Source organism: Aotus nancymaae, unplaced genomic scaffold (assembly GCF_030222135.1).
Source record: "Aotus nancymaae isolate 86718 unplaced genomic scaffold, 86718_ANA_hifiasm-v0.15.2.pri h1tg000010l, whole genome shotgun sequence".
In the NCBI taxonomy this organism is placed as follows: Eukaryota; Metazoa; Chordata; class Mammalia; order Primates; family Aotidae; genus Aotus; species Aotus nancymaae.
The window spans coordinates 36902697-36929247 of NW_026988421.1; the positions used below are offsets into that span (position 1 = coordinate 36902697).

Here is a 26551-nt window from a genome sequence, read left to right on the forward strand (position 1 = left end):
ATCAACTAATGGGCAAAACAGCCAGCTAGACGGTATGCTGCATCCAGACCCATCTCACATGCAATGATACACAAAGACTCAAAACAAAGGGATGGAGGAAGATTTACCAATCAAACGGAGAGCAAAAATAAATAAATAAATAAAAGGCAGGAGTTGCAATTCTCGCCTCTGATAAAATAGACTTTAAAGCAACAAAGATCAAAAGAGGCAAAGAAGGACATCACATAATGGTAAAAGGATCAATGCAACAAGAAGAGCTAACGATCCTAAATACATATGCACCCAATACAGGAGCATCCAGATACATAAGACAAGTTCTTAATGACTTATAAAGAGACTTAGACTCCCACACAATAATAGTGGGAGACTGTAACATTACATTGTCAATACTAGACAGATCAATGAGACAGAAAATTAACAAGGATATCCAGGATTTGAACTCAGACCCGGAACAAGTAAACTTAATAAACATTTATAGAACTCTCCACTTCAAATACATAAAACATACATTCTTATCAGTGTCATATCACACCTATTCTAAAAGTGACTATATAATTGGAAGTAAATCACTCATCAGTAATTGCATAGTATTTCATAGGTTTAAATGAAATATTGGTTGGCTGCTTGTTTGTTATTTTCTTCCCTTATTCCTTCCTGTCTCCATTGTTAAGCACAATTATTGGCATAAAAGAGGTTTTCAATTCCCATTTTTAGACTGCATTCTAGCCTGGGCAATAAAGCAATACTCCCGTTCTCTCTCCCTCTTTCTCTTCCTTTTTCTTCCTCTCCTTCATTCTTTTTTTTTCTTTCTCTCTTTCTTTAAAAAAAAAAAGAAATGTTCTGCATCTTGATTGTGGTGCTGGTTTCCACAATAAAGATGCAGAACAACTATAAAATAGTCAAAACTCATGGAATTGGGCACTCTAAAGAGGATGCAGTTTAGGCCGGGCGCTGTGGTTGATGGCTGTAATCCTAGCACTTTGGGAGGCCAAGGCAAGTGGATCACGAGGTCAGGAGTTCGAGACCAGCCTGACCAATATGGTGAAACCCCGTCTCTACTAAAAATACAAAAATTAGCCAGGCATGGTGATGTGCACCTGTAATCCCAGCTACTCAGGAGACTGAGGCAGGAGAATCACTTGAACCCAGGATGTAGAGGTTACAGTGAGCTGAGATGATGCCACTGCATTCCAGCCTGGGTGACAAAATGAGACTCTGCCTCAAAAAAAAAAAAAAAAAATCAGCCAGGTGTGGTAGTGCATGCCTGTAATTCCAGCTACTTGGGAGGCTGAGGCACAAGAATCGCTTGAACTCAGGAGGTGGAGTTTGCAATGAGTCAAAATCATGCAACAGAGTGAGACTCCATCTCAAAAAAAAAAAAGATGGAGTTTATTGTACATATACTTCAATGAAGTTAATAAAAACCAGTTCCGACTTAAAAAAATAGTTTAAATAGTGAGATCACATTTTTCAAAAGTTCCTTCTCCATGCTGCCTGTACATATCCACAGGGTGACTGCAATGAGGTTCACTAGACATTAATGAAATATTGATTTCTGGATGGTAGGATTTGAAGCAATTTAAAAAATATTTGTCTTTGACGCTTTTCCTATTGTTTGGAATTTTATAGTGAGCATATGTAATGTTTATAACTGTTAATGAATACTGAAGACATATAAGTATGTAATATTCCATTTTATGGGGGCATTGTGTTGAAGACATTATGTGGAGACAGGTGCACCAAATGAGAAAGTAGACCTACTTCCCAGACCTAGCCATGGGTGCTGACTTGCTCAGCTGCTTTCATTTGCTCACAGAAAGAATCTATTTTATTTTTCCTATTAAAATGGTAATAGAAATATGAATTCTGCATAACAGTCCCCAAACAGGTAGAAATGGCTTTAATTCATTCTGATTGGGGCTCTCGAGCTAGCTGAGGCCAGGGAAAGTACAGGCCGTTCTAATCCTCAGTGTGGTGCCTGTGACACCCGCAAGATAATATTGCCAACATGTTCTTGCCTTGCTAGTGGCAGTACACAAGGTATTTGATTTCTCTTTCACCATTTCTATGTGTAAAATGGGGACAGGCTGATGGGGTTGGTATGAAAAAGCATAAATCAAATTATACGCTTTGGAAATAGATGTTTGAATAATAACAGGATTTTGTTATTTATGCTGAGCAATATTTTGTCATTTCTACAGTATATTCTAGTATTTAAATTTCTACTGGTGCGAATTTTGCTAACAAGGTTTCCACCCATTCATTTGGGTTAAAGCGTTGATTTCTGTCTGGTTTAGAGCACAGGCAGTTCTATTCCTCAAAGCAGTAAATTCACCTCTGCTAAGATAGAAGGACATTGCAATTCAAAGCCTTCTAATACGCCAAATAGAATTTCTGAGTAATGCCCACAGATGCTGAAATTACTGGATAAATCCCAAATATTTCTCTTATTTAAAAAAAATAAAAATGTTAAGGTGTATATTTTCTTCAGAGAATGAAAAAATACAAGAACCACGTTGTCTCCCCAAAATGTAAAAGGAATAGCTGATAGATAACAATCTTTGTATGTGTGTGTCCCATTTGACTGCTCATAAACAGGCTCTGTGTGACTACATTGCCTAGCAACTCTATTGACAAGGCTTTAAAAGTCTGCAATTAGCAGGTTGAATGGTATTACAGAGAGGTCCTTGAAAAGATGGTACAGATTACTGAGATGCAATATTCCTTTTTAGAAAGAATAATAAATCTTTATATAGCCATCAAATCTAGTTCAGACTGCAAAGTAAATAACATAAAAAAATTCAGATGGAAAAGTGTAACTCTATTATAAACTGCCAAATCCCAGAAGGAAAAACGTTTAAGATACTAGGAGCCTTCCAGTGTGAAGCATTTAGATATTTGGCTGCTGTTTGTAAACTGTATTTTGTTTTCGTAGGTAACTGTATGATTATATGATACATTATATTTGACACTACCTCACTGTGGTATCATATAAACAGTGGGATGTACAGAAAATTCTTACTCAGATACCGAAGATTGTCCCAACCAGCAAAACAAAGACTTATAACAAATTAGGTAATAACAACTTACTCTTACCTTCCTGAATTACTTTCACTTTTTTTTTTTTTTTTCCCCCGAGATGGAGTCTTGCTCTGTAGCCCAGGCTGGAGTGCAGTGGCGTGATCTCGGCTCACTGTAACCTCTGCCTTCCGGGTCCCAGTTCAAGCAATTCTCCTACCTCAGCCTCCCAAGTAGCTGAGATTACAGGCACGAGCCATCATGCCCAGCTAATACTTTCATTTCTGCTCCTTCTTTTAATTCTTATAGAACAGATGTTACCTATGCTATGAATTCTACTGCAAGGAGAGATTCTGTCTGCATATTAGAATGGGGTCTGGTTCAAAATACAGATTCCCAGGCCCAAACTCCAGTCAGTCTGGTTAATAATGGGGAGAACCGGGCCCGGGATCTGTGCTTTAATAGCCTGCCTGCCCCTGCCCTATTAAATCAATGAGTCCACAAGAGTTGGTCCAGGTACCCATGTCTGAGAACCACCATCTGGACTCACATGAGGTTAGTGCTTCGCCAAGAGCATTGCAGAATTAGAAATGGCACAGCAGGTTTGGGATGGCAGTGGTGTTGGGTGCTGTGTCAATCACAGATTGTTAAAACAACGCAAGCAGTTTTTTTCTTTTTCCATTTTTCTGCCCAGTTGCTCTGCCTTATGAGATTTTCCTGCTTGACTTACATGGACCATCTTGGATTTTCATTACCTAGAAGAATTTAGTATTCTCTCTAAACTTGGATATATTTCTATATATTCTCCCTGAGCGTTTAATAAAAGATTATTCTTGAAACTGAGAAAAGCCCACTCTCCAGAGGGCTCATGTTTCTTAAATGAGCATGTGTTTGTTTGTTTCTTTCTTCTTTTTTATTTTATTTTATTTTTTTTTTTTTTGAGACGGAATTTCACTCTTGTTGCCGTTGCTGGAGTGCAATGACTTGATCTCAGCTCACCACAACCTCCGCCTTTCCCAGGTTCAAGTGATTCTCCTGCCTCAGCCTCCCGAGTAACTGGGATTACAGGCATGTGTCACCACACCCAGCTAATTTTGTATTTTTTAGTAGAGATGGGGTTTCTCCATGTTGGTCAGGCTGGTCTCGAGCTCCCAACTTCAGGTGATCTGCCCACCTTGGCCTCCCAAAGTGCTGGGATTACAGGTGTGAGCCACCACACCCAGCGATTTTTTTTTTTTTTTGAGACAGACTCTTGCTTTGTTGCCCAGGCTGGAGTGCCGTGGCATGATCTTGGCTCACCGCAGCCTCCACCTCCTGCACTCAAGTGATTCTCCTGCCTCAGCCTTCTGAGTAGCTGGGACTACAGGTGTGTGCCATCATGCCTGGCTAATTTTTGTATTTTTAGTAGAGTCAGGGTTTCACCATGTTGGCCAGGATGTTTTCGATCTCCTGACCTTGTGATCCACCCACCTCAGCCTCCCAAAGTGCTAAGGATTACAGGCATGAGCCACTGCGCCCGTCCATGAGCAAGTGATTCTAAACAAGTTCCCGCCTGTGACAAAACAGTACTCCCCTCAATCTAATAGTTACTTGCCTGAATCATTTTTGGTTTGGAACGTTCTTAAGAAAGTGTGATTAGAGGACATCCACAACTTTCCACATGCCTATATACTCCTTCAATAAAATTGATCAAGAGAAGAAGAATGACTACACCCTCTGGAAGGTTAGTAGTACATAATATGTGCAATTCACAATGAATTCAAGGGGCTCAGAGCCGCTCCTGCAGAAAGCCATGTCTGATCCCACCTCTTTGCCCCTTTCCACCACCACAGTCCTCACACGAATGAGGTTTCTCCCTTGAAACTCTCTGAGCACGGCTCAGTGCCTCTCTGATGGTGGCTGGCTAAGTCATGCCTACTTCCATGATACAGTTTGGATCTGTGTCCCTACCCAAACCCCATGTTCAGTTGTAATCCCCAGTGTTGGAGATGGGAGATGATTGGATCTTGGGGACAGTGTTTCTCATGAATGATTTAGCCCCATCTTCCTTGGTCACAATACTGTGTTAGTTCTTATGAGATCTGGTTGTTTAAAAGTGTTGTGTGGTACCTCCCCCCAACCTCTCTTCCTTCTGCTTTAGCCATGTGAAGTGCTCACTCCCCCTTCAGCTTCCACCATGATTGTAAGCTCCCTGAGGCCTGCCCAGAGGTTAATGCTGCCATGCGTCCCACACAGCCTGCAGAACTGTGAGCCAATTAAACCTCTTTTCTTTATAAATATGGAATCTCAGGTATTTCTTTATAGCAATGTAAGAACGTATGAATACACTCCACTATGAAAGCTTGACTTTCTTAAAGGCATAGGCCATTCCCGATAGCTTATGCCCCATGAATGAGTAAGAAAATCAGTGACCATGTAGCCTCCTTTCCCCTTTACATTTATATATGCTTGGGATGTACAGAGCCCTTTTGCATCCACCATAAGCTTTTTCTTCTTTCCCCACAGACCCACAGAGATTCTGTGACTTTCTATGGCTCTCTTCAGCTGTCTCAGCTACTTCCAACTTGGTTGTTCAAAAACTATTGCAATAGAGCAATTTATATCAATTGACTTCAATAAGGGTATACGCTATCAACTGCTGTAACTCAAGGCTACCCTTTTTCCGAGCATTCTCTGTGGGTTAGTGCTTTGATCCAGAACTTGTGTTTAGCTGTAAAGAGAGGTTCACGTACCTCATCCTGCAACAGAGTCTTACTGTACTCCAGGTGGTGCCTCTCCAAAATAGAAGAACCATGAAGTCTTGCTAATGGAGATGTGGATCTAGAAGGAAAATGATATGCCATGATTTTAGCTGTTTAAAAATTACACATAGGCTCATACGATACAGTATCTTTATTGTTTCAGGATTTTTCTTAATGTCTCTCCTCTCTCTCCCAACTCAATACCTGTGAAGTGGTCAAAAACAACATATTGGAAAAGATTTCCTAAATTTAGAAGATGAGAATTTGCTCTTTTGGAAAAAAAACCCCTGAATTTGTTGAAGGCATAAGTGATTGAATTGTTTAAATTAAGGAGAACAGCTCCTTGTAACTAAATTTCTTAAGTTCCCTGGGGCTTATGGTGGTGGACTATGACTTATAAAATGTATAGCAAACCTGTGGAAGCCCATAGGTTATCTGCATAGAACCAAGATGAAAAGCACTATAAAGAAACATTTCTCTCCTCCCCCAAGACAGTGACATGAATTTAAGCTTAGAGTTCCCATTTATTAACAATTAGATCACAGCTTTACATAAGTGAGGGCTCCAGTCTTTTTTGTACCATTTTTCTTCAGTGCCTTCGGGGTAAAAGAGGCTGAAGTCAGAGGTCTATAGATGATGTGAAGACTGTCATGAAAATATAGAATAAATTAAAGAAAGAAGAAATAAAAAACCTGGCTGGTACCCTTAGTAGAGAAGTTTTATTTATTTCATGGAGAACAAAACTTTAGGCTGAGAGAGGTCATAGCCAGGTTACTGGCAGGTCAGGGAAAGCAAATACTTTAGCTGGAGAATAATTAGGCCATATCTAATCAATATTACAATTGATCATAATTTTAACACATATTTAAACAACTCCTCTGTGTTGGCATTGGATATTTTTTAAAATGAGTAAATTCCAGCCTCTATAACCACCAAACTACTCTGTCTTATGAGATCCACTTTTGAAGCCTCCATATATGAGTAAGAACATGTGATATTTGACTCTTCATGCCTGGCTTATTTCACTTAACAAAATAATCTCCAGTTCCATCCTTATTGCTGCAAATGACAAGATTTTACTTTTTTGGTGGGTGAATAATATTTATATATATATACCACATTTCCTTTATTTGAAGGTAGACAGTAATTTGGTGGTTACCAGAGGCCAAGAATGGAAGGGAGGTGAGAATGATGAAGACAGGTTGATTAATGGGTACAAATATACAGGTAGGAAGAATAAATAAGACCTAGTCTTCAATAAATTAATAGAGTAACTATAGCAAACAACAACCTATTGTATATTTCAAAATAGCTAGTGAAGAATAATTTGAATGTTCTCAGCATGAAGAAATAAATGTTAAAGGTGATAGGTAGTTCAATTACCCTGTTTTGACTATCACATATCATATGAATGTATCAAAATATCACATACCCCAAAAATATGAACATCTATTATGTAACAATTTAAAATATATATTTTAAAAAATGAATAAACCTCAATTCTAGTTAGAAAGGAGTGGTATCTTTAATTCCTTTAGGTTTAAAAATGTTGTTAAAAATGTTATTAGGAAGCTAGATATTCATCTGGTCTCAATGTTTTGTATATTACTTATTGACTGCAAAGGAGAAAATGTTGCTTTACATAAAGAGATCTATTGGACATAATTTATAAATAAAATTGATATCATGGGATTCTTGACACAATGCATTGAGAAAGACACAACATCATCTATGTAGAATTCCTGCCAAAAAATGTTTAGTCTGAATTTAGTAATTAGGAAACAAGTGGTTAAATCCAAATTGAAAGATATTCTGCAAAATAGCTAGCTTAGACTCTTCAAAAATGTCAACATCCTGAAACACAAAAAGGTGGAGCAACTACTCCAGATTAAATGAGATTAAAGATATTTAACAACTAAATGTAAAGTGTGATCCTTGATTAGATCCTGAATTAGAAGGAAAAATAGCTATAAAGGACATTATTGTGGTAATTGGAAAATTTTGAAAAACATTGTATATTAGATAATAGTATTACACCAATGTTAAATTTCCTGAGGGTGATCATTGTATTGTTGTTTATGTAAGTGAATGTTCTCCTAATTCTTAATAAATACATGCTGAAATATTTAGAAATGAAATATAGTATCTGCAACCCACTCACAAATGATTTAGTGGAAGAAAAAAAAGAATTAATTGATCTCGTACAGTAGCTCATGCCTGTAATCCCAGCACTTTGGGAGGCTGAGGTGGGAGGATTACTTGAGGCCAGGAGTTGAACACCAACCTGGGCAACATAGGGAGGCCCTGTCTCTACAAAAAGTTAGCCAGGCATGGTAGCATACACCTGTAGTTCCAGCTACTTGGGAGGCTGAGGTGGGAGGATTGCTTGGGCCCCGGAGTTCGAGGCTGAGTTGGGAGGATTGCTTGGGCCCCGGAGTTCAAGGCTGCAGTGAGCCATGATCCTGCCACTGCAGTCCCTGGGTGACAGGGTAAGACCCTGTCTCAAAAAAATGAAAGATGAATTTACACACACACACAGACATTCACACACACACTGCCAGTCTACAGTCAGGAAGCCCTTCCATCACCACGTGCTCCTACAGTTGAGTTGACAGAGGAGGAATGATGAAAGAAAACCAGGCCAATGCAGAGGGCAGTGTGTGGCTGCATTTATCCTTCCTGCAAACCTGGAGGCAAGATGATGCCAACTTCAATCCTGCTACTTCCTATGACCTAGGGCAAGTCTGACTTCATCTTTTGAGCTCATCAGTAAAAGAAGGGGATAACAGTACTTCCTATATGGTACCTCCCTTCACTGTGCTGTGAAGGTTAAATGAGGTAGTAGGTATCAAATCCTTAGCTTGGTCTCTGGCCCACTTTGTCTATAGCCCAATTTGTTTCTAGAGGGAAAAACTGAGCCCAGGAGTTCAACAACAGCTTGGGCAATATAGGGAGGCCCTGTCTCTACAAAATCAATTTAAAATTTAGCCAGGCATGGTAGCATATACCTGTAGTACCAGCTACTTGGGAGATGCTCAGTTTGTTCCTCCGGAACTGAATTGGCTAGTATTCTACTGATCAAGAAGGAGGAAGAGAACTTCAGTGACTATCAGGGGACTTGCATTCAGGAGGAGTGAGTGGCCGGTATAGGCTGGAACCTTTTGAGATGAAGATGTCTCTTGCCTGAAGTCTGGATGGAGATCGTCTTTTCAAGACAAAGCCTTATAATAGGTAGAATTGCTGAAGATGAGGAGTCACTGCTTACAAAATGCTTTTCATTCAATGAAATTATATATGAAAGCTGCCTACTAGGCACTTTCTCATAGGTTTCACCTATGTAATTTCATTTGATTCTCATGGCAATCTTTGAGAGGTCAATACTTTATCCATTTCATGGCTAAGAAACTGAATCTCAAATAGATTAAGTGACTTGTCAAAGATCCCCCAACCAGGAAGTAGTTGGTCCCCACAAACCCAAGACTTCAAAGCCTGTTCTGTGTATAACACTTCATTACTTCTGGAGAGGAGTAAGCCATATGTCGGAAATGAGAATGAAGTGTGACTAAGGCAGATAGACCATCCTAAAACCCATTTCAAGGAGCTGGGCTGGGCCACGAGGAATGCTGGTGAATGAAGAGTTCCAATGACATCATAACAATAATAGTAATCATAATAATACCTAATATTTATTTATTTTTCCTGAGATAGAGTCTTGCTTTGTCTCTCAGGCTGGAGTGCAGCGGCGTGATCTCAGCTCACTGCAATCTCTGCCTCCTGGGTTTAAACAATTCTCCTCCCTCAGCCTCTCGAGTTGCTGAGATTACAGGCACATACCACCACACCCAGCTAATTTTTGTATTTTTAGTAAAGGCAGGGTTTCACTATGTTGGCCAGGCTGGTCTCAAACTCCTTACCTCATGATCCGCCCGCCACAGCCTCCCAAAGTGCTAGGATTACAGGCGTGAGCCACTGCGCCTGGCAATTATACCTAATATTTATTAACTGCCAAGATCCTACCATGAGTTGAGGGCTTTATATGCATGATTCCATTTAATCTTTACAATAACCTTATGTGCTGGATACCATTATTATAATTCTTACTTTCCAGATGAGGAAATTGAGGCTTAGAAAGCTTAAATAACTTGTGCACATAACAGTGACTCCAAATATGCCTGAGCCCAGAGCCTGTACCCTTCTTATTGTACTTCCTTTCTTGTGGCAAGAGAGAAAGATGGTATCGATGTTAAGATAGAAGACCGGCTGAAGGAGAGTTTTGTAGAAGCAAAAAGACCAGGGAAGTGAAGGGTAGTGAGCCCAGAAGTAGTGTTCTCTAGCCTGAGCTGGGGAGTGCTCCATTGGAGTATACAAGTGTAAGCCTAACATTCATGCACCTTGTTTGTTTGTTTGTTTGTTTATTGAGACAGAGTCTCACTTCGTTGCCCCAGCTGGAGTGCAGTGGCACAGTCTTGGCTCGGTACAACCTCCGCCTCCTAGGTTCAAGCGATTCTCCTGCCTCAGCCTTCCTAGGAGTTGGGATTATAGGTGCCTGCCACCATGCCCAGCTAATTTTTGTATTTTTAGTAGAGATAGGATTTCGCCATGTTGGCCAGGCTGGTCTTGAACTCCTGACCTCAGGTGATCCATAAGCCTCACTTTCCCAAAGTGCTGGGATTACAGTCGAGTGCCACCGTGCCCAGCTGGATTCATGCACTTTATTATAGGAATTCAATACTCTGATTAAACAAGGTTGAGAAAAGAAAGCCTGAAGTCCTACAGGAAGAAGACAGAGGCACATCTGGAAATAAAAACAAAGGAATGGGGGATGCAGGCCCCTAGGGAGAAAGAGCAACATTATGGTGAAGGCAGAAGCTTGGGAGGGAACAGAACCCAGCCCTGGGATTTCCAAACATGGCAAAGAGGGATTGACTGGGCCAAGGAACAGGGAGAAGTGTTCCTCTCACCCTAGGTACCTTCCAATGTCCACCAGTAAGTGTCAAGATTGCACATGTGTTCACTTACTTCATCTGGTACAAATTATTGGTGCCTCTGTGGTCAATATCATGGCAGAAAGCAGCAGCGAGCATGGCAAATGCTTCGAGATCTGTGTAGTATTTCTTTAATCTTCCTGTCTAAAAAAATAACATATATACATATATCTATAATTGATTTGAATCAATATACCTCTATACCAAGTACAGCAAGTCCTGCCTGCAATAGAGAAAAGGCTCACTAGGTTTTTGGAGCAAGTTCACTTCATTTCCTGTGAGTATTATAGCATTGTGGGTAATGACTGAACTTTCCTTTAAGAAGGGAAGTAATGTGAACATCTGAGTGATCATGTCACCAGTGCTCAAGGATACCCACGTTCCCTGGGTTCCTGTGCAACGGAGAGGGGTTTGTGCCCTGAATTTTTAAATTACTGGTCTAAAATGATAGACCATATCTATTTCTCATCATATTCAAATGGGAAGTCTGCAGGTTTAGCAGTATTTACGGCCCTCTGCACCTACCATCAGCAAAGTAAACATGGTCTGTCCCACATTGAACCCATGCCGCCAATTGTGGTAAGTGACAGCGCGGTATCCTTTCCTCACAGTGTACATCCATCTGGTAAGAACCTAAAAGAAGACAACACCATTCAGACTTTGGAATCAAATTCTAAAGGTTAGAGGGTCTGTGGCGATCTTATCTAAAAAGATGTGTTAGTCCAGTTGACGGGTTAAGCTGATGTGTTTAGAAAGTTAATTTAAAATTCAAACTGAGTCCATCTTTTGAACCACAGAAAACATCAGTGACATAGAGCCACTAAATCACACAGTATTTTAAATTAAATACCATCTGACCTCTACAGGTACTTTGAATTTCTCCACCACATTTATTTCAAAAAACAGTCGTATTCCACATTTAATCAATCCGTGCTCTGTAATGGGGAAGTCACTGAAGCGGAATTCGTACAGTTCTACTGAGCGTGGGTCTGGCAAGTCCTCTTTCTGTCGAAATAAGGAAGGATTGTTTCAGATCACATTCATCTGTTTTCCCTTTCCACTCCCATAGTCAACATTGGTGTAAAACAAAATTACAATAAAAGAGCACAATGTGTGATTCACTGAGGCACCATGTCCCAGTGAATAGATGTTGCAGTTTGCACAGATTATCCTCACAGCAGGCCTACACGATTACCCCCATTTCACAGGTGGTGAAACTGAGACTTGGCTATATTAAAAACTTTCTAAGTGATAGGATACCATTCCAAATCCAACTCCAGTAGCTATTTTCTTTCTATGATGCAAAATAAAATGTTTAGTTACAAAAGCCTTACTCATTTTCAATACTCAACTTATTTTCTGTTCAAGAAATATTCAGTGAACAGAGTAAACAACTACTTAATTCAATTCTCCTACTTTTCTTTATATGCTCAGTGACAGTTTCCCACTAGAATGTGAGCTCCCCGAGGGCGGGAATCATCTGCTTATTTGCTGCCATATCCCACATCCGCAGTACCTGTCCCATGAAGGTGCTCAGGAAATGTTTGTTGAATGAATGAATGGATGGATGGATAAACCAGTGAATTCCCTGCAGTACACAGGTATACGTGCAGACATTTCATTGAATTCACATCTAGTTAGGATTCCAGATTATGTGAAAAAACAGTGAAGTAGGCACATGGCATTGGCGTGACTTAAGAAATAAAAATATGGATCTTGCCCTTAAAGAACTTAACTTATTAAAGTGGTTACAAAATGTAGACGAATGAAAAGTACACGCTTAGAATAATCAGAGAGTATGGCCAGTGCTCCATGCAAAGGGAGAAACTGAAAGACCTTGGACAGTTGGGAAATTAAATGAGGAGAGATGCTGGAGGAGCATGCGTGCAGCTGAGCTGGCAGAACGAAGTGGGGAGATGACTCCACGTGGGAGAGAAAGTGCCAAGAGGCGGAAGTTAGCAGCACCTATGTGGGTGTACTAGACAGACCTGCGGTAGCAATTCAGTTCAGTGGGTATTTATTGAATGTGTAGTATGTCCTTAATAGTACGCTGAGAAGAACACAAACATAGGGAAAAATAGGTCACTCCTCTTAGTAAATTGAATGTTTTTCAGGGGACAGCCCATGCTGTATTTATGCAGATTTCAACACCAAATGGCATATGGCTATTTAAAGCAAAATTATGGTTTCCAGTCCCCCCAGCCCCCGAGCCTGGGCTGGCCACTAACACCCTTGCACAGAACTGTTGCTATTACACCCAGAAAATTGGCTGAGCCTTCCCTGAAGGTAACATGAAAATGCAGACCTGGAGAAAGGCTCAGGTACATGAGGATGGACAAATAATTATGTAGCGGAGAAATTACGCCAGGATAATTTTGGAGAACTCCTCTGAAATATGTTTTATATTCCTCAATTTTATGCAGCAATGATTTGGGATTTGCCCAGATTAGATTTTACATTCAAAATAGGCTGGTGTTTTAGGAAGTCTACTGGTTATGTGTCCACTTTATTGCTTCTACAACATGAGATCCTTCTTCCTTTAAATGAGAAACTAGAAAATTTCTAGTGTCATGGATGTCAACAAAAGTTTTGTTTTCCAAGAAGATGCCTACTGTTGAGGGCAAGTGGGGAGAAGAAAGGGTGGTCTTCTGGGCCAGGCTGAGAGGATGGTGCTCAAAGGGGGAGCCAAGCAAAATGGGAGAAAAGGGAACTTCCGATGACGTGAAAACATGAGTGATTCTGGTATTAAGATGGGTACCTTAAAATAATAAACATCAATACATTTTTTAATACAGGGAAAGATAGTCAAAATAGATCAAATGATAAAAAGTTTTAACACAGAGAACCTTAACAAAAGAATTAAATGTACATTCTAGAACTGAAAAAACTCTCTGAAATTAAGAACTTATTGAGAGTTTAACAGTTGATTGGACACAACAAAAGACAGAATTAGTAGAGTGAAAAAGTTAATTTCAACCAGAAATAATAGGATAGCCTACTGGCAACAACAAGAAAGCACAGAAGCCCTCAGACTCCAGAAGAGAAGCTAGAAATGGCAGGTGGAGGGTGGGGACAGTGCCTAGAAGGATCCATGCTCCACTCTAACTCTGTCATGTCCCCTGGGGTGGCCATGGTGTCATCCACAGCTATTAAAATAAACTGTGCCTTGATATCCCCAGATTCTGTGCCTGAAGTCCCCTAAGCAGTAGTCTAGACGAGTTGCAATTGTAAATTATCTGTGTGAATTGGACCAGAGGTGACAAAGATGAAGAAAAGCAGGAAATCAGATCTATCTTTAGAAGAAATCTTTCTTTTTAGCCTTGAGAAGTATCAGGAAAGAGAAAACTCAACATTTACTTGAAAAACAAGAAAGCATGTCCTAATATATTATTGATTTATATATTATCTATTTAACAGGCATTAAGGTTAGAAGGAAAACACTTACCAAAATTGCAACAAGTTGTTTTTCTTCACATTCGTCAATTACATCAACATTTAACTTCTCTTGAAATTTCTAAAATGTAAAAGCAATTGAGGTGTGAAATTCCTAAAGGAGAAGATTTCCATCTGATTCCTCTACTATTAAAATCTTAGGTAAGATATATTTAAAATACATGGGAGGCAGAGGCGGGAGGATCCCTGGAGCCCAGGAGTTGGAGGATTCAGTGAGCTGTGATGACACCACTGCACTCCAGCCTGGGCAAGAGAGTGAGACCCCATCTCTAAAAATAAGTAAATAAATAAAACATACTATAATAAGTTCCATGGCAAAGATGCATTCTTCATCATGGGTACAAAGACCTATAGCTCCTGATTATGAAGAATTTTTTTCAAGAAATAATCTAATATATTTGATTTTTTAAATTCCCCCAAAATGGTTACAGTAGCTGGTTAAAAAAAAAAAAGGAAAAAAGAGGTGTGGGTTGTTTGCATGTAGGAAAAAGAAAATGAGTGGCTTACATTAGCTTATTGCAATTTCCTTTATTCTCCCCAGATCTTCTCACCTTTAACATCTCAAACTGAGTTACACTCAGACCACTCAGCAAAACCAAAAACCAACACCCTCACCAAAAACAACCCACTCTAGCAAAACTATATCCACCCACCAACACACACAAACACACACACACACACACACACACACACACACACACACAGCCTGGGAAATAAAAGGAATAGAGATGGTGGGTGCATGATATTTTTCCTTCATTTTGTGGTGATTAGAACATGGTTAGCAAATTCCCACTTGTTCCCCCATCATCTATAAAGTTGGTCTTTGTGATGTGGGTTTCTTTACCCAGTGAGTATTTTTGTGAATGTGATTGAGCAAAACTTGAAGTATGCCTGCACAATTGGGCTTGCTCTCTTCCACTTCTGTCATCTCTGTGAGAAGGATGTCTATCAGGTAGCTCCTATTCTGAGAAGGATGAGAGACACAGAGCAAACCAAATTCATAGCTTGGAGCCAAGCCCAGCCACTGTCAGTCAAAGCCTGGTCAACCCACAAATGCAAGTGAGAGACAGAGGTTCATTACTGCATGCCACGGAGGTGTTAGGGTTGTTGTTATGCAGCATTATATGACCATAGCTGACTGATACATTTCCCTTCCTAAAATATATTTTTTTCTTGTTAGATGTTATTATTCTAGCTCCCACAACCTCAGGGGCTGTTTTTAACAAAGTGCTATTCCAGCCAAGCAGCTGTACTTCCATTAAGGGTCTCTGTACACTGGGCCATCCATGTCTTCTTCCAACCCCTCGTTCCCTCCTTCTCTCTCTCAGCCCAGGAGTAAACCATTCGCATTTGTCAGACTCCTGGGTATTTGGGTGACTTCTAGAATATTTGGTTAGATAGCATCTTACATCCACAGGACTGAATTCCCCACTTACCAAGATGGACTTAATTTCTTCAGGAGTGGCTTTGGTGTGGTTCATGAGCATTTCCTGAGCTATGTCCTTTCTGTTTTCCAGCTTATTCATCTTTTCATAGGTGTCAGTATTTAAAAGAGACCATCCAAGAAATTGTGTGAGAGTCTGAAATGGATAAAAGGTGATTCTAATTCTCTTCAGTTAAAGGAAAATTGGTTTGGAGGCAACAATCTGCATGCTTTTCTATCAGCCTCCCTTCCATCAACAACCACCCCATTCCTTCTTTTAATTTGAAAAAAGCATACTAATCATCAGCTTCAGACAATAACATTGGCTGAGTTCTTGCTTTTTAAAGTGTACCATGCACCATGAATACTTTGTTAGAAGAGAGATGGGTTACCAACACCAGTATAATCAACCAGGACCTAAAAATTAGGCAAGGGGCTGGGAAGAAGAATAAGAATGAGAGGTAACAGGAAGAAGGAGTGAAAAAGAGGAGAGGAAAATCCTCTTTCCCATTTTCCTAGTTTTATCATGAATTTTAGTTAAGCTACAATTTTATACTTTGGTAGAAAATGTTGCAGTTTATAGAAGTCAGGAAATAGAAATGACAAAATAACAACATATTGGTTACAGCTATGTGTGACTCATGTCTTAATGGCCCTTCAAAATATTCCAGAATAACAAATAATTATGCGCCCTCTCTTATTTTGTGAATTGCATTCACTCCCATTTTCTTATTACTGCACTTACCTCAGTAATGTATTCATCATGCTCATCGAAAGGTTTTCCATCCTTCCTATTGTAAAATGTAGCCACTCCCACAATGTCTTCTTTCTTGTTGACAATAGGCAGGGACAAAACATTCTTAATGACCCAACCAGTTTCATCTACAGGTCCTTTCTACAAATGAGAAGGGACCTCAAGTTATTATTTTTTTTTTTTTTGCCTTTTCATTTTGAAATAATCATAGATTCACAGGATATTGCAAAAGAAATGTACAGAGAGTTTCCAGGTACCCTTCACCCAGTTTCACCCAATGGTAACTGTGGTTACACAACTATAGTACATTTTCCACTGTCTTGTGTAACTATAGTACAATATCAAAACCAGAAAACAGACATTGTGCAATCCAGAACTGATTTGGATTTTACCAGATTTGTATGCACTTACTTGTGCCTGTATGTGTGTGTGTGTATGTGTGTACATATCATTCTATGCAAATTTATCCCTTGTGTAGATTTTCAACCACCTTTAGAATCAAGATACAACACTATTCCGTCACTACAAGACTCCCCTGTACTTCCTCCCTATAGCTACCTCCCAACCGTCACTTAGTTTATTTTTTATTTAAAGAAAGAGGCCAGGCACAGTGGCTCACGCCTATAATCCCAGCACTTTGGGAGGCCAAAGCTGGAGAATCACCTGAGGTTAGGAGTTTGAGACCAGCCTGGTCAACATGGTGAAACCCTGTCTCTACTAAAAATACAAAAATTAGCCAGGTATGGTAACACACGCCTATAATCTCAGCTACTTGGGAGGCTGAGGCAGGAGAATCGCTTGAACCCAGGAGGCCGAAGCTGCAGTGAGCTGAGATTATGCCACTGCACTCCAGCGTAGGCAGCAGAGTGAAACTCTGTCTCCAAAAAAAAAAAGAAAGAAAGAATAATCTTTGGGTGTTAGATGTGGCAATTCCTGCTTTGTGTCAGAACATGCTAGGACCGTACAGCCATTATACGTACTCTAGCACATCCAATGGTGTGAACTAGAACCAAGTCTCTGTTTTCTGACAATTCTAACCTTTTCCCTTTCTTTCCCAAGCCTGAGGGATGGGAAGTGCTTCTTACCACTATGTTACCTCACTGTTCCCTTTACACTTTTTTCCAACATCTGTTTAGCTAATTCCTTATATAAAATTTTCCTGTTGAAATACGAGTGTGGTTTTTGTTTTTCTGACTCATCCATCAAGATAGTCTTTCATTCTGTGGTGTGTTGAGTAAACATTTGTCAAGCCTCTGGTATGCCAGGAACTGGGCCAGTTGCTGAAGGTACAAAAGAGAACAAATCACAGGTGTTGCTCTCAAGATGCTTAGGGTCTAGTGGAGGGATGCAGGCACAGAAGTTTAGGAGTGTTTCTCAAAGTGTGGTCCAAGGACCATGTGCAACGGATTTGTTTTAGCTTATTTCATTATCTTTGGGCATGCTTTTTTTTTTTTTTTTTTTTTGAGACAGGGACTTACTCTGTCACCCAGGCTGGAGTGTGATCTGGGCTCACGGCAACCTCTGCCTCCCAGGTTCAAGTGATTCTCCTGCCTCAGCCTCCTGAGTAGCTGGGATCACAGGCCTGTGCCACCCTGCCTGGCTAATTTTTGTATTTTTAATAAGGACGAGGTTTTACCATGTTGGCCAGGCTGATCTTGAACTCCTGACCGCAAGTGATCCACCCACTCAGCCTCCCTCCCAAAGTGCTGGGATTACAGGCATGAGTCAGCATGCCTGGCCTGAGCATGCATCTTCAATAAGCTTCCCAAGTAATTCTGATGCGCTCTGAAGTGTGAGAACCATGATATAGCATTTGCATAGTATGTAGCTAAGGCAAAGATAGACAAGAACTCAACACACCATATTATTTGTTCTTCAAGACTTCCCTTGGCTTATTTAGTCATCCTTACAGGCCCCTGGTAAGTCTTGACTCTTCCTTGAAGCCTTTTCTAACTTTTCTAACTGATACAGAACTTCTCCTTTTTGGAATTCCAACTGCACTTATAGCCTGAACCACAATTTAGCATTTAGACTGAGGATGTAATAGGTGCTCAATCTAAGTAACCTGTTTACTACTTATGACTAGCCTTTATATGTGGAATGAAAAGCAGACGAACCAAACCTCAATGTCTGTGTCCTGATAGTCAAAGCTTTAGAAAAAAAAGATGCAGTGCATAGTGTTTGCAAAGTGTGCATCTTTGGAAAACACTGAGAAATATTTATGTACTTGTGCCATCATACGGACCAAAGGCAAAATCAAGAATAGGAAATATATCACATGTGTGCAAAAGAACTTCATGTGTATTTGTTAAAGCTTCCAAAATAAGCTTTGCTGACTGCTTCTCAGTATTTCAGGAAATATACATTTGCTACCAGTTCATATTCATGTATTTTGCCATTAGCTAGAGCTTGTAGACAGACAAGTGGCAGAAGGAACCTAAGGTTTAAGAAAAGTTAGTAGGACAAAAAACAGAGGAAATTCTATGCACTTTTCCCCCTGTGAATTGGGATCATTTTAATTGATGTTAAAGGAAGACCCCTTAGTCCACTTCAAGAACACTATGGCAGGCAGAACAATGGCCCCCAAAGATGTCTATACCCTAATCTCTGGAACCTGTGAATATGTTATCTTACCCAACAGAGGGGAATTAAGGTTGCAGATAGAATAGCGGTTGCTAATTAGCTGGCCTTAAGATGGGGAAATTAGCCTGGCTGTTCCAGGTGAACCCAGTGTCATTACAAGGATCCTTAAAAGTGGAAAAGAGGTTAGAATCAGACTGGGAGAAGGAGCTATGATGACAAAAGCAAGGTCAGTGTGATGCCGCTCCTGGCTTTGCCGGAGGAAGGGTCGCCAGGCAAGGAAGGCGGCAGCCCTGAGAAGCTGGAAAAGGTAAGAAGACGAATTCTCCCCAGAGCCTCCAGAAAGCAACAGAGTCCCACCAGCTCCGTGATTTTAACCCATTTGACCCATTTTGGAATTCTGACCTCCAGAACCGTGAGATATTACATTTGTGTGATTTTAAATCCTCAGTGGCAATTCATGGCAGCAGGGATAGGAAACGAATCAGTTGTGCCCACGAGGAACATAGTCTGAGAACCACTGCCTTGGCAGGTTTGCTCTGACGGCGGTTCTTTTTATATCATTGGCTTTTCCATCAAACTTCTCAGGTGCAAAAAGGAACCTAAGAATCAGAGTGGGGCCTGACCAGGGAGAGAGAGAATGGGAAGGCGGAGCACAAAAGGAGGGTGGTAGTTTGGGGAGGGCAGCCACCCCGCCCTGGTCTGCTCTGCAGAATGATGCCAGGTGATGCCAGTGAGGCGAAGTGGGGAGCGAGGCTGAGGGGCCTGAGAGGGGCATCAGATAGAGATACAATCCCAACCTTGTGCTGTGCAAAGGAGAAACGGAAGAATGGAAGGTTGGGGGAGCCCCTTATACCACCGTGCTGCTCTGAAACTGTTTGCAGAGCTGTTGGGCATTCCAAGGGATGATGCTACCTGGCAGGGGATCTGGCTGTCTTCCAGGAACTGGCCTGCTTTACTGTCCCTGCCACACTCAGTTACCAGTTGGGAGTGGCCCATGGAGAGTGTAGCCCCAGCACAGATGTGACTATGGATTTCAGTCCAGCAGCCATTGCAGTTACACTCCCACAGGTGGCAATCTGAGAAGCACATTTTCATGGGCACCACACTGATGTTTCCCAGAGAACTGGGAAATCCCTGTGGCCTGGAGGTTTATCCCTCAATGGGGACTCCCCAAGACCCCAGGGAGGTCCCAGGCCTCCTTCTGCCCAGGTTGTCAGAGTGCTTTTACAGCTGCTCCTGCAGTAGCTGCAGTGGAGCATGAAAGCAAAGGGCCTCACATCTCACAGAGCTGCCGGGGTTCTCCTGGGCCAGCCCCATTCCACTCCCTGTTCAGACGATGACTGCTTATGGTTCAGACTCTAGAAAATCATTGTCCCCCTTTTGCTGGCAAGCATCCTAGCCTGGCATCCACCTGCCATAAATATAGGGATCAGGGCTGGGCACAGCATGGTCACAAATAAGCTTCAATTGCAAAGAGGAAGGAGCTAGAGCAACCATATGGTGTTTACATGTTTTCCATGTCAGTAAGCAAAGGGAGAAGCAGGCAGATGCATGGCAGATGCATGGCACGAAGCAAGTGTGTACAGATTTCCCCAAGGCATGGTGTGGTTCTGCAGCTAAGGAGGCATGCCACAGCCTGGGGAAGGCTGGCTTTTCCAGAGAGGCAGAGATGGGACTCTGTGTGCAAGAGACAGAAGGGCTCCGACGGTACCCACTGGGGAAGGCAGTCTGTATTCCAGACTGAGATCAGGGCTCTGAGGGGATGTTTTTTAAATGCAGGGCATGGAACAACAAGTGCCCAGAGGCAGAAAAGAAGAGTTTGCAGAGCCAAATGCCAGTTTATCTCCAGCAGTCAGGTTGGGAGGAGGTGACAGCTGGGGAGTGGGTGGCAGAGATGACAGGTGAGGAGGGATGGACAGGTGGACAGGGGAGTGGCAGAGATGACAGGTTGGGGTTGACAGGTGGGGAGGGGTGGTAAAGACCACAGGCTGGCCTTTCTGGTGGGCTGGATGAACTCGGGGAGGGGAGGGATCAACTCCGGGTCTGTAGCCAGGTTCCAGCAGGAAGCCCTAATCGGGAGAAGTGGGTCCACTAGAGGAGCACATACAGAGGCTGATTCCCGGGAGTATCTGGTGGGGAGTGGAGGCAGATTCCCCAGGCAGGGGGTTTCTGCACAGTGGAGAAGGAAGGATACAACCCAGTCTAACAGCAAGAGAAGCTCTAAGGACTCAATCAGAATTGTTGATTTTCCTGAGAACAGTTGCAATAAGCCGCAGGGAAGGGCTGCTGAGGAAACCATCAGGAGAGGTGGGTTCAGGCTATAGGATGTAGCCAGCCAATCATGCGTGCAGAGAACGTTTATTGAGCATGAATGCTGGGCGAGGCATTGTTGCTGCTCTCAGATTGAAGTCCCCAAACCCTGGGCTGCAAACCAGTACTGACCCATAGCCTGTTAGGAACCAGGCTGTGCAGCAGGAGGTGAGCAGGCGGTACTTGGGTGAAACTGTATTTACAGTCACTCCCCATTGCTTGCATTACAGTCTGAGCTCTGCCTCCTGTCAGATCAGCAGCAGCATTAGATTCTCATAGGAGCGTGAACCCTACTGTGAACTGTGCATGTGAGAGATCTGGGTGGTGCACTCCTTATGAGAATCAAATGCCTGATGATCTAAGGTGGAACAGTTTTATCCCAAAACCATCTCTCACACCACCCCCATTCTGTGGAGAAATTGTCTTCCATGAAACTGGTCCCTGGTGCCAAAAAGTGGGGACCACTGCCCCAAATGACCAGGAGTGTGATCAAATGGGGGAGTGGCAGGTCCCCTCCCTGGCCTTCTGTCTGATCTTTCTTTTCCTTACTGGCCTCTTCTTCCTTCACTGAAGAATCTGCTACTTGCTGGCCCCAGCCAGGGTGAGTGGGAGATGACCTGTGTGTACCTGTGGCCAATCTGAGCATCAGGCAGACTGTGGGGATAGAGGGGAGGCAAGAGCATCCACCCTCGACCCCAGCCCTGAGAGTCGAGGCCTGACTCAGAGTGCAGTTACCTGAAATGTGAAGTATTCATCTGCAGGGGCATTCATCATGTTACAGATCTGGAAGGCAAGAGGAGACAAAAGTTCTGAAACATGTGTGGTGGAGCCCTCTCAACCACAAAGCAGAATAAGCAAGAGTTCATGGGGAGTAAGGATTTCCTACTCTGCTCTTGACTGCTTGCAGGCAAATGGACCTCAGCTAGGACACAACCGCTAACAGCTCATTCAAGACAGTTTCTCTGCTGCTAACACTGGAGGACATGTGGTACCATCTCTGCTCCTTCCCACTCCCCCAGACTCTAGGAAATCCTCTTCAAATTTAAAGCAACAGGCTACTCAGGCCAAGGAGAGGAGAAAACTGAGAAATTCTAGCTCTGCTAGAGCAGGTATGAGCAGCAGAGCTAGGACTGCTTTTCTTCTTCCTGAAGTAAGATTTGGGTTAGGAGATGATGGCTAAGGGGCAGGAGGAAAAAGCCAGATAGGTTTTTAGTTACACCAAAGTAAGGATTCAGTGAGAGATACCACTTTAATTACTGAAATTCACAGACTTATTGCTGACATCTATAAGAACAAGAAAACATTCCATTTTGAGTCATTTTAAGTTTTCTGTACCTTAGGTCATAGTCACAAATGGATCCTAATAAAAGACCATGTCTCTCTATGAGATACTTAAAATCAGAGTATTTTATTTTATTTTATTTTATTTTTATTTTTTTGAGATGGAGTATTTTCTCTATTCCCCAGGCTGGAGTGCAATGGTGCAATCTCGGCTCACTGCAACTTCTGCCTGGGTTCAAGTGATTCTCCTGCCTCAGCCTCCCAAGTAGCTGGGATTATAGGTGCCCACCATTGCACCCAGCTAATTTTTGTATTTTTAGTAGAGACGGGGTTTCACCATGTTGGCCAGGCTGGTCTCAAACTCTTTTTTTTTATTATTTACTCATTTATTTTTGGTGAGAAGCAGCCTCCTCTGCTGCCGCAGTATTATTCTTTTTATTTATTTATTTATTTAACTTTAGGTTCATACTATACCTGGCATTTCTGCCCATGTTATCCCTCCCCACCCTCCCCTCCCTTCCCACCCCCCGCTATCTCTCCCCTACTCCCCCCAACTGCGCCCAATGTGTGATGCTCCTCTCCCTGAGTCCACCTGTTCTCGTTGTTTAACACCCACCTATGAGTGAGAACATACGGTGTTTGGCTTTCTGTTCTTGGGTCAGTTTGCTGAGAATGATGGTTTCCAGATTCATCCAAGTCCCTGCAAAGGACAGGAACTCATCGTTTTTTTTATGGCTGTGTAATATTCCATAGTGTATATGTACCACATTTTCTTTGTCCAGTCTATCATTGATGGGCATTTGGGTTGGTTCCAGGTCTTTGCTATTGTACACAGGGCTGCAGTGAACATACGTGTGCATGTGTCTTTATAGTAGAATGATTTATAGTTCTTTGGGTACATACCCAGTAATGGGATTGCTGGGTCAAATGGAATTTCTATTTCTAGATCCTTGAGAAATCACCACACTGTCTTCCACAATGGTTGAACTAATTTACACTCCCACCAACTGTGTAAGAGTGTTCCTGTTTCTCCATATCCTCTCCAGCATCTGTTGTCTCCAGATTTTTTTAATGATTGCCATTCTAACTGGCGTGAGATGATATCTCACTGTGGTTTTGATTTGCATTTCTCTGATGGCCAGTGATGATGAGCATTTTTCATATGTTTGTTGGTCTCATATATGTCTTCTTTTGAAAAGTGTCTGTTCATATCCTTTGCCCACTTTTGAATGGGGTTGTTTGTTTTTTTCTTGTATATCTGTTTTAGTTCTTTGTAGATTCTGGATATTAGCCCTTTGTCAGATGGGTAGATTGTGAAAATTTTTTCCCATTCTGTTGGTTGAGTTTTCATCATTCAGTTTGCTCTAATGATGGTTTCTTTTGCTGTACAGAAGCTCTGAATTTTAATTAGATCCCATTTGTCTATCTTGGCTTTTATTGTCATTGCTTTTGGTGTTTTAGTCATGAAGTCTTTGCCTATGCCTATGTCCTGGATGGTTTTGCCTAAGTTTTCTTCTAGTGTTTTTATGGTGTTAGGTTTTATGTTTAAATCTTTAATCCATTTGGAATTAATTTTAGTGTAAGGTGACAGGTAGGGGTCCAGTTTCTGCTTTCTGCACATTTCTAGCCAGTTTTCCCAACACCATTTATTAAACATGGAGTCCTTCCGCATTGCTTGTTTTTGCTGGGTTTGTCAAAGATCAGATGGTTGTAGATGTGTGGTGTTTCTTCTGGGGTGTCTGTTCTGTTCCATTAGTCTATGTCTCTGATTTGGTACCAGTACCATGCTGTTTTGATTACTGTAGCCTTGTAGTATAGTTTGAAGTCCGGCAGTGTGATGCCTCTGGCTTTGTTCTTTGTGCTTTGGATAGTCTTGGCTATGTGGGCTCTCTTTTGATTCCATATGAAGTTTAAAGTGTTTTTTTCCAGTTCTGTGAAGAGGTCATTGGTAGCTTAATGGGGATAGCGCTGAATCCGTAGATTACTTTGGGCAGTATGGCCATTTTCATGATATTAATTCTTCCTAATCATGAGCATGGATGTTTCTCCATCTGTTTGTGTCCTCTCTTATTTCGTTGAGCAGTGGTTTGTAGTTCTCCTTGAAGGAGTCCTTTACATCCTTTGTTAGTTGTATTCCTGGGTATTTTATTCTCTTTGTAGCAATTGTGAATGGGAGTTCACTCTTGATTTGGCTCTCTGTTTGTCTGTTATTGGTATATAGGAATGCTTCTGATTTCTGCACATTGATTTTGTATCCTGAGACTTTGCTGAAGTTGCTTATCAGTTTGAGAAGATTTGGGGCTGAGACAATGGGGTCTTCTAGATGCACAATCATGCCATCTGCAAATAGAGACAGTTTGACTTCCTCCTTTCCTAATTGAATACTCTTTATTTCTTTTTCTTGCCTGATTGCTCTGGCTAGAACTTCCAATACTATGTTGAATAGGAGTGGTGAGAGAGGGCATCCTTGTCTAGTGCCTGATTTCAAAGAGAATTCTTACAGCTTTTGCCCATTCAGTATGATATTGGCTGTAGGTTTGTCAAATATACCTTTTATAATTTTATGATAAGTTCCATCAATACCTAGTTTATTGAGAGTTTTTAGCATGAAAGGCTGTTGAATTTTATTGAAGGCCTTCTCTGCATCAATTGAGATAATCATGTGGTTTTTGTCTTTGGTTCTGTTTATGTGATGGATTATATTTATGGATTTGTGTACGTTGAACCAGCCTTGCATCCCTGGGATGAAGCCTACTTGGTTGTGATGGATAAGCTTCTTGATATGCTGTTGCAATCTGTTTGCCAGTATTTTATTGAAGATTTTTGTATCGATGTTCATCATGGCTATTGGCCTGAAGTTTTCTTTTTTAGTTGAGTCTCTGCCTGGTTTTGGTATCAGGATGATGTTGGTCTCATAAAATGAGTTAGGGAGAATTCCCTCCTTTTTTATTGTTTGATACAGTTTCAGAAGGAATGGAACCAGCTTCTCTTTGTATGTCTGGTAGAATTCGGCTGTGAACCCATCTGGACCTGGACTTTTTTTGGTTGGTAGGTTATTGATTGCTTCCTCTACTTCAGCCCTTGTTATTGGTTTATTCAGAGTTTCTACTTCCTCCTGGTTTAGTCTTGGTAGAGTACAAGTGTCTAGGAATTTATCCATTTCTTCCTGGTTTACTGGTTTATGTGCATAGGGCTGTTTGTAGTAATCTCTGATGGTAGTTTGTATTTCTGTGGGATCAGTGGTGATATCCCCTTTATCGTTTTTTATTGCATCTATTTGATTCTTCTCCCTTTTCTTTTTTATTAATCTGGCTAGCAGTCTGTCTATTTTGTTGATCTTTTCAAAAAACCGGTTCCTGGATTTATTGATTTTTTTGGAGGGTTTTTTGTGTCTCTATCTCCTTCAGTTCTGCTCTGATCTTCGTTATTTCTTGTCTTTTGCTAGCTTTTGAGTTTTTTTTTATCTTGCTCCTCTAGCTCTTGCAATTTTGATGATAGCTTGTCGATTTTGGTTCTTTCCTCTATTCTCTGGTGGGCATTTATTGCTATAAATTTCCCTCTCGACACTGTTTTAAAGGTATCCCAAAGATTCTTGTAAGTTGTGTCTTTATTCTGGTTGGTTTCAAAGAACTTCTTTATTTCTGCCTTCATTTCATTGTTTATCCAGTCGACACTCAGAAGCAAGTTGTTTAGTTTCCAAGTGGTTGTGCGGGTTTGAGTGTGTTTCTTGATCCTGAGTTCTAGTCTGATTGTGCTGTGGTTTGTTAGACTGTTATGATTTCTGTTCTTTTGCATTTGCTGAGGAGTGATTTGCTTCCAATGATGTGGTCAATTTTAGAGTAAGTGCAATGTGGTGCTGAGAGAAATGTATATTCTGTGGATTTGGGGTGGAGTGTTCTGTATATGTTTATTAGGTCTGTTTGGTCCAGCTCTGCATTCAAGTACTGGATATCCTTGTTAATTTTCTGTCTCATTGATCTGTCTAATATTGACAGTGGAGTGT

General features: G+C 41.4%; 2 protein-coding genes across 4 annotated transcripts in view; one reads left to right on the top strand and one right to left on the bottom strand.

Annotated features, from left to right (window-relative positions):
• The window catches only part of RBP4 (retinol binding protein 4), an 85979-nt gene that overhangs the window by 20348 nt on the left and 39080 nt on the right, over nucleotides 1-26551 (top strand). The gene's annotated exons all lie outside the window — the stretch shown is intronic.
• PDE6C (phosphodiesterase 6C) overlaps nucleotides 1-26551 on the bottom strand; it is a 64861-nt gene that overhangs the window by 19833 nt on the left and 18477 nt on the right. For 2 of the 3 annotated variants that reach the window (XM_012454793.2, XM_012454795.3), the window contains exons 8-15: nucleotides 22003-22050; nucleotides 16366-16515; nucleotides 15634-15777; nucleotides 14190-14258; nucleotides 11603-11749; nucleotides 11270-11377; nucleotides 10779-10888; nucleotides 5751-5838 (exon numbers count right to left, since the gene is read on the bottom strand). In XM_012454793.2, coding sequence (XP_012310216.2) covers nucleotides 5751-5838; nucleotides 10779-10888; nucleotides 11270-11377; nucleotides 11603-11749; nucleotides 14190-14258; nucleotides 15634-15777; nucleotides 16366-16515; nucleotides 22003-22050 — 864 coding nt within the window. The remainder of the gene's footprint in view (nucleotides 1-5750; nucleotides 5839-10778; nucleotides 10889-11269; nucleotides 11378-11602; nucleotides 11750-14189; nucleotides 14259-15633; nucleotides 15778-16365; nucleotides 16516-22002; nucleotides 22051-26551) is intronic. The other variant, XM_012454794.3, reaches the window with a different exon arrangement.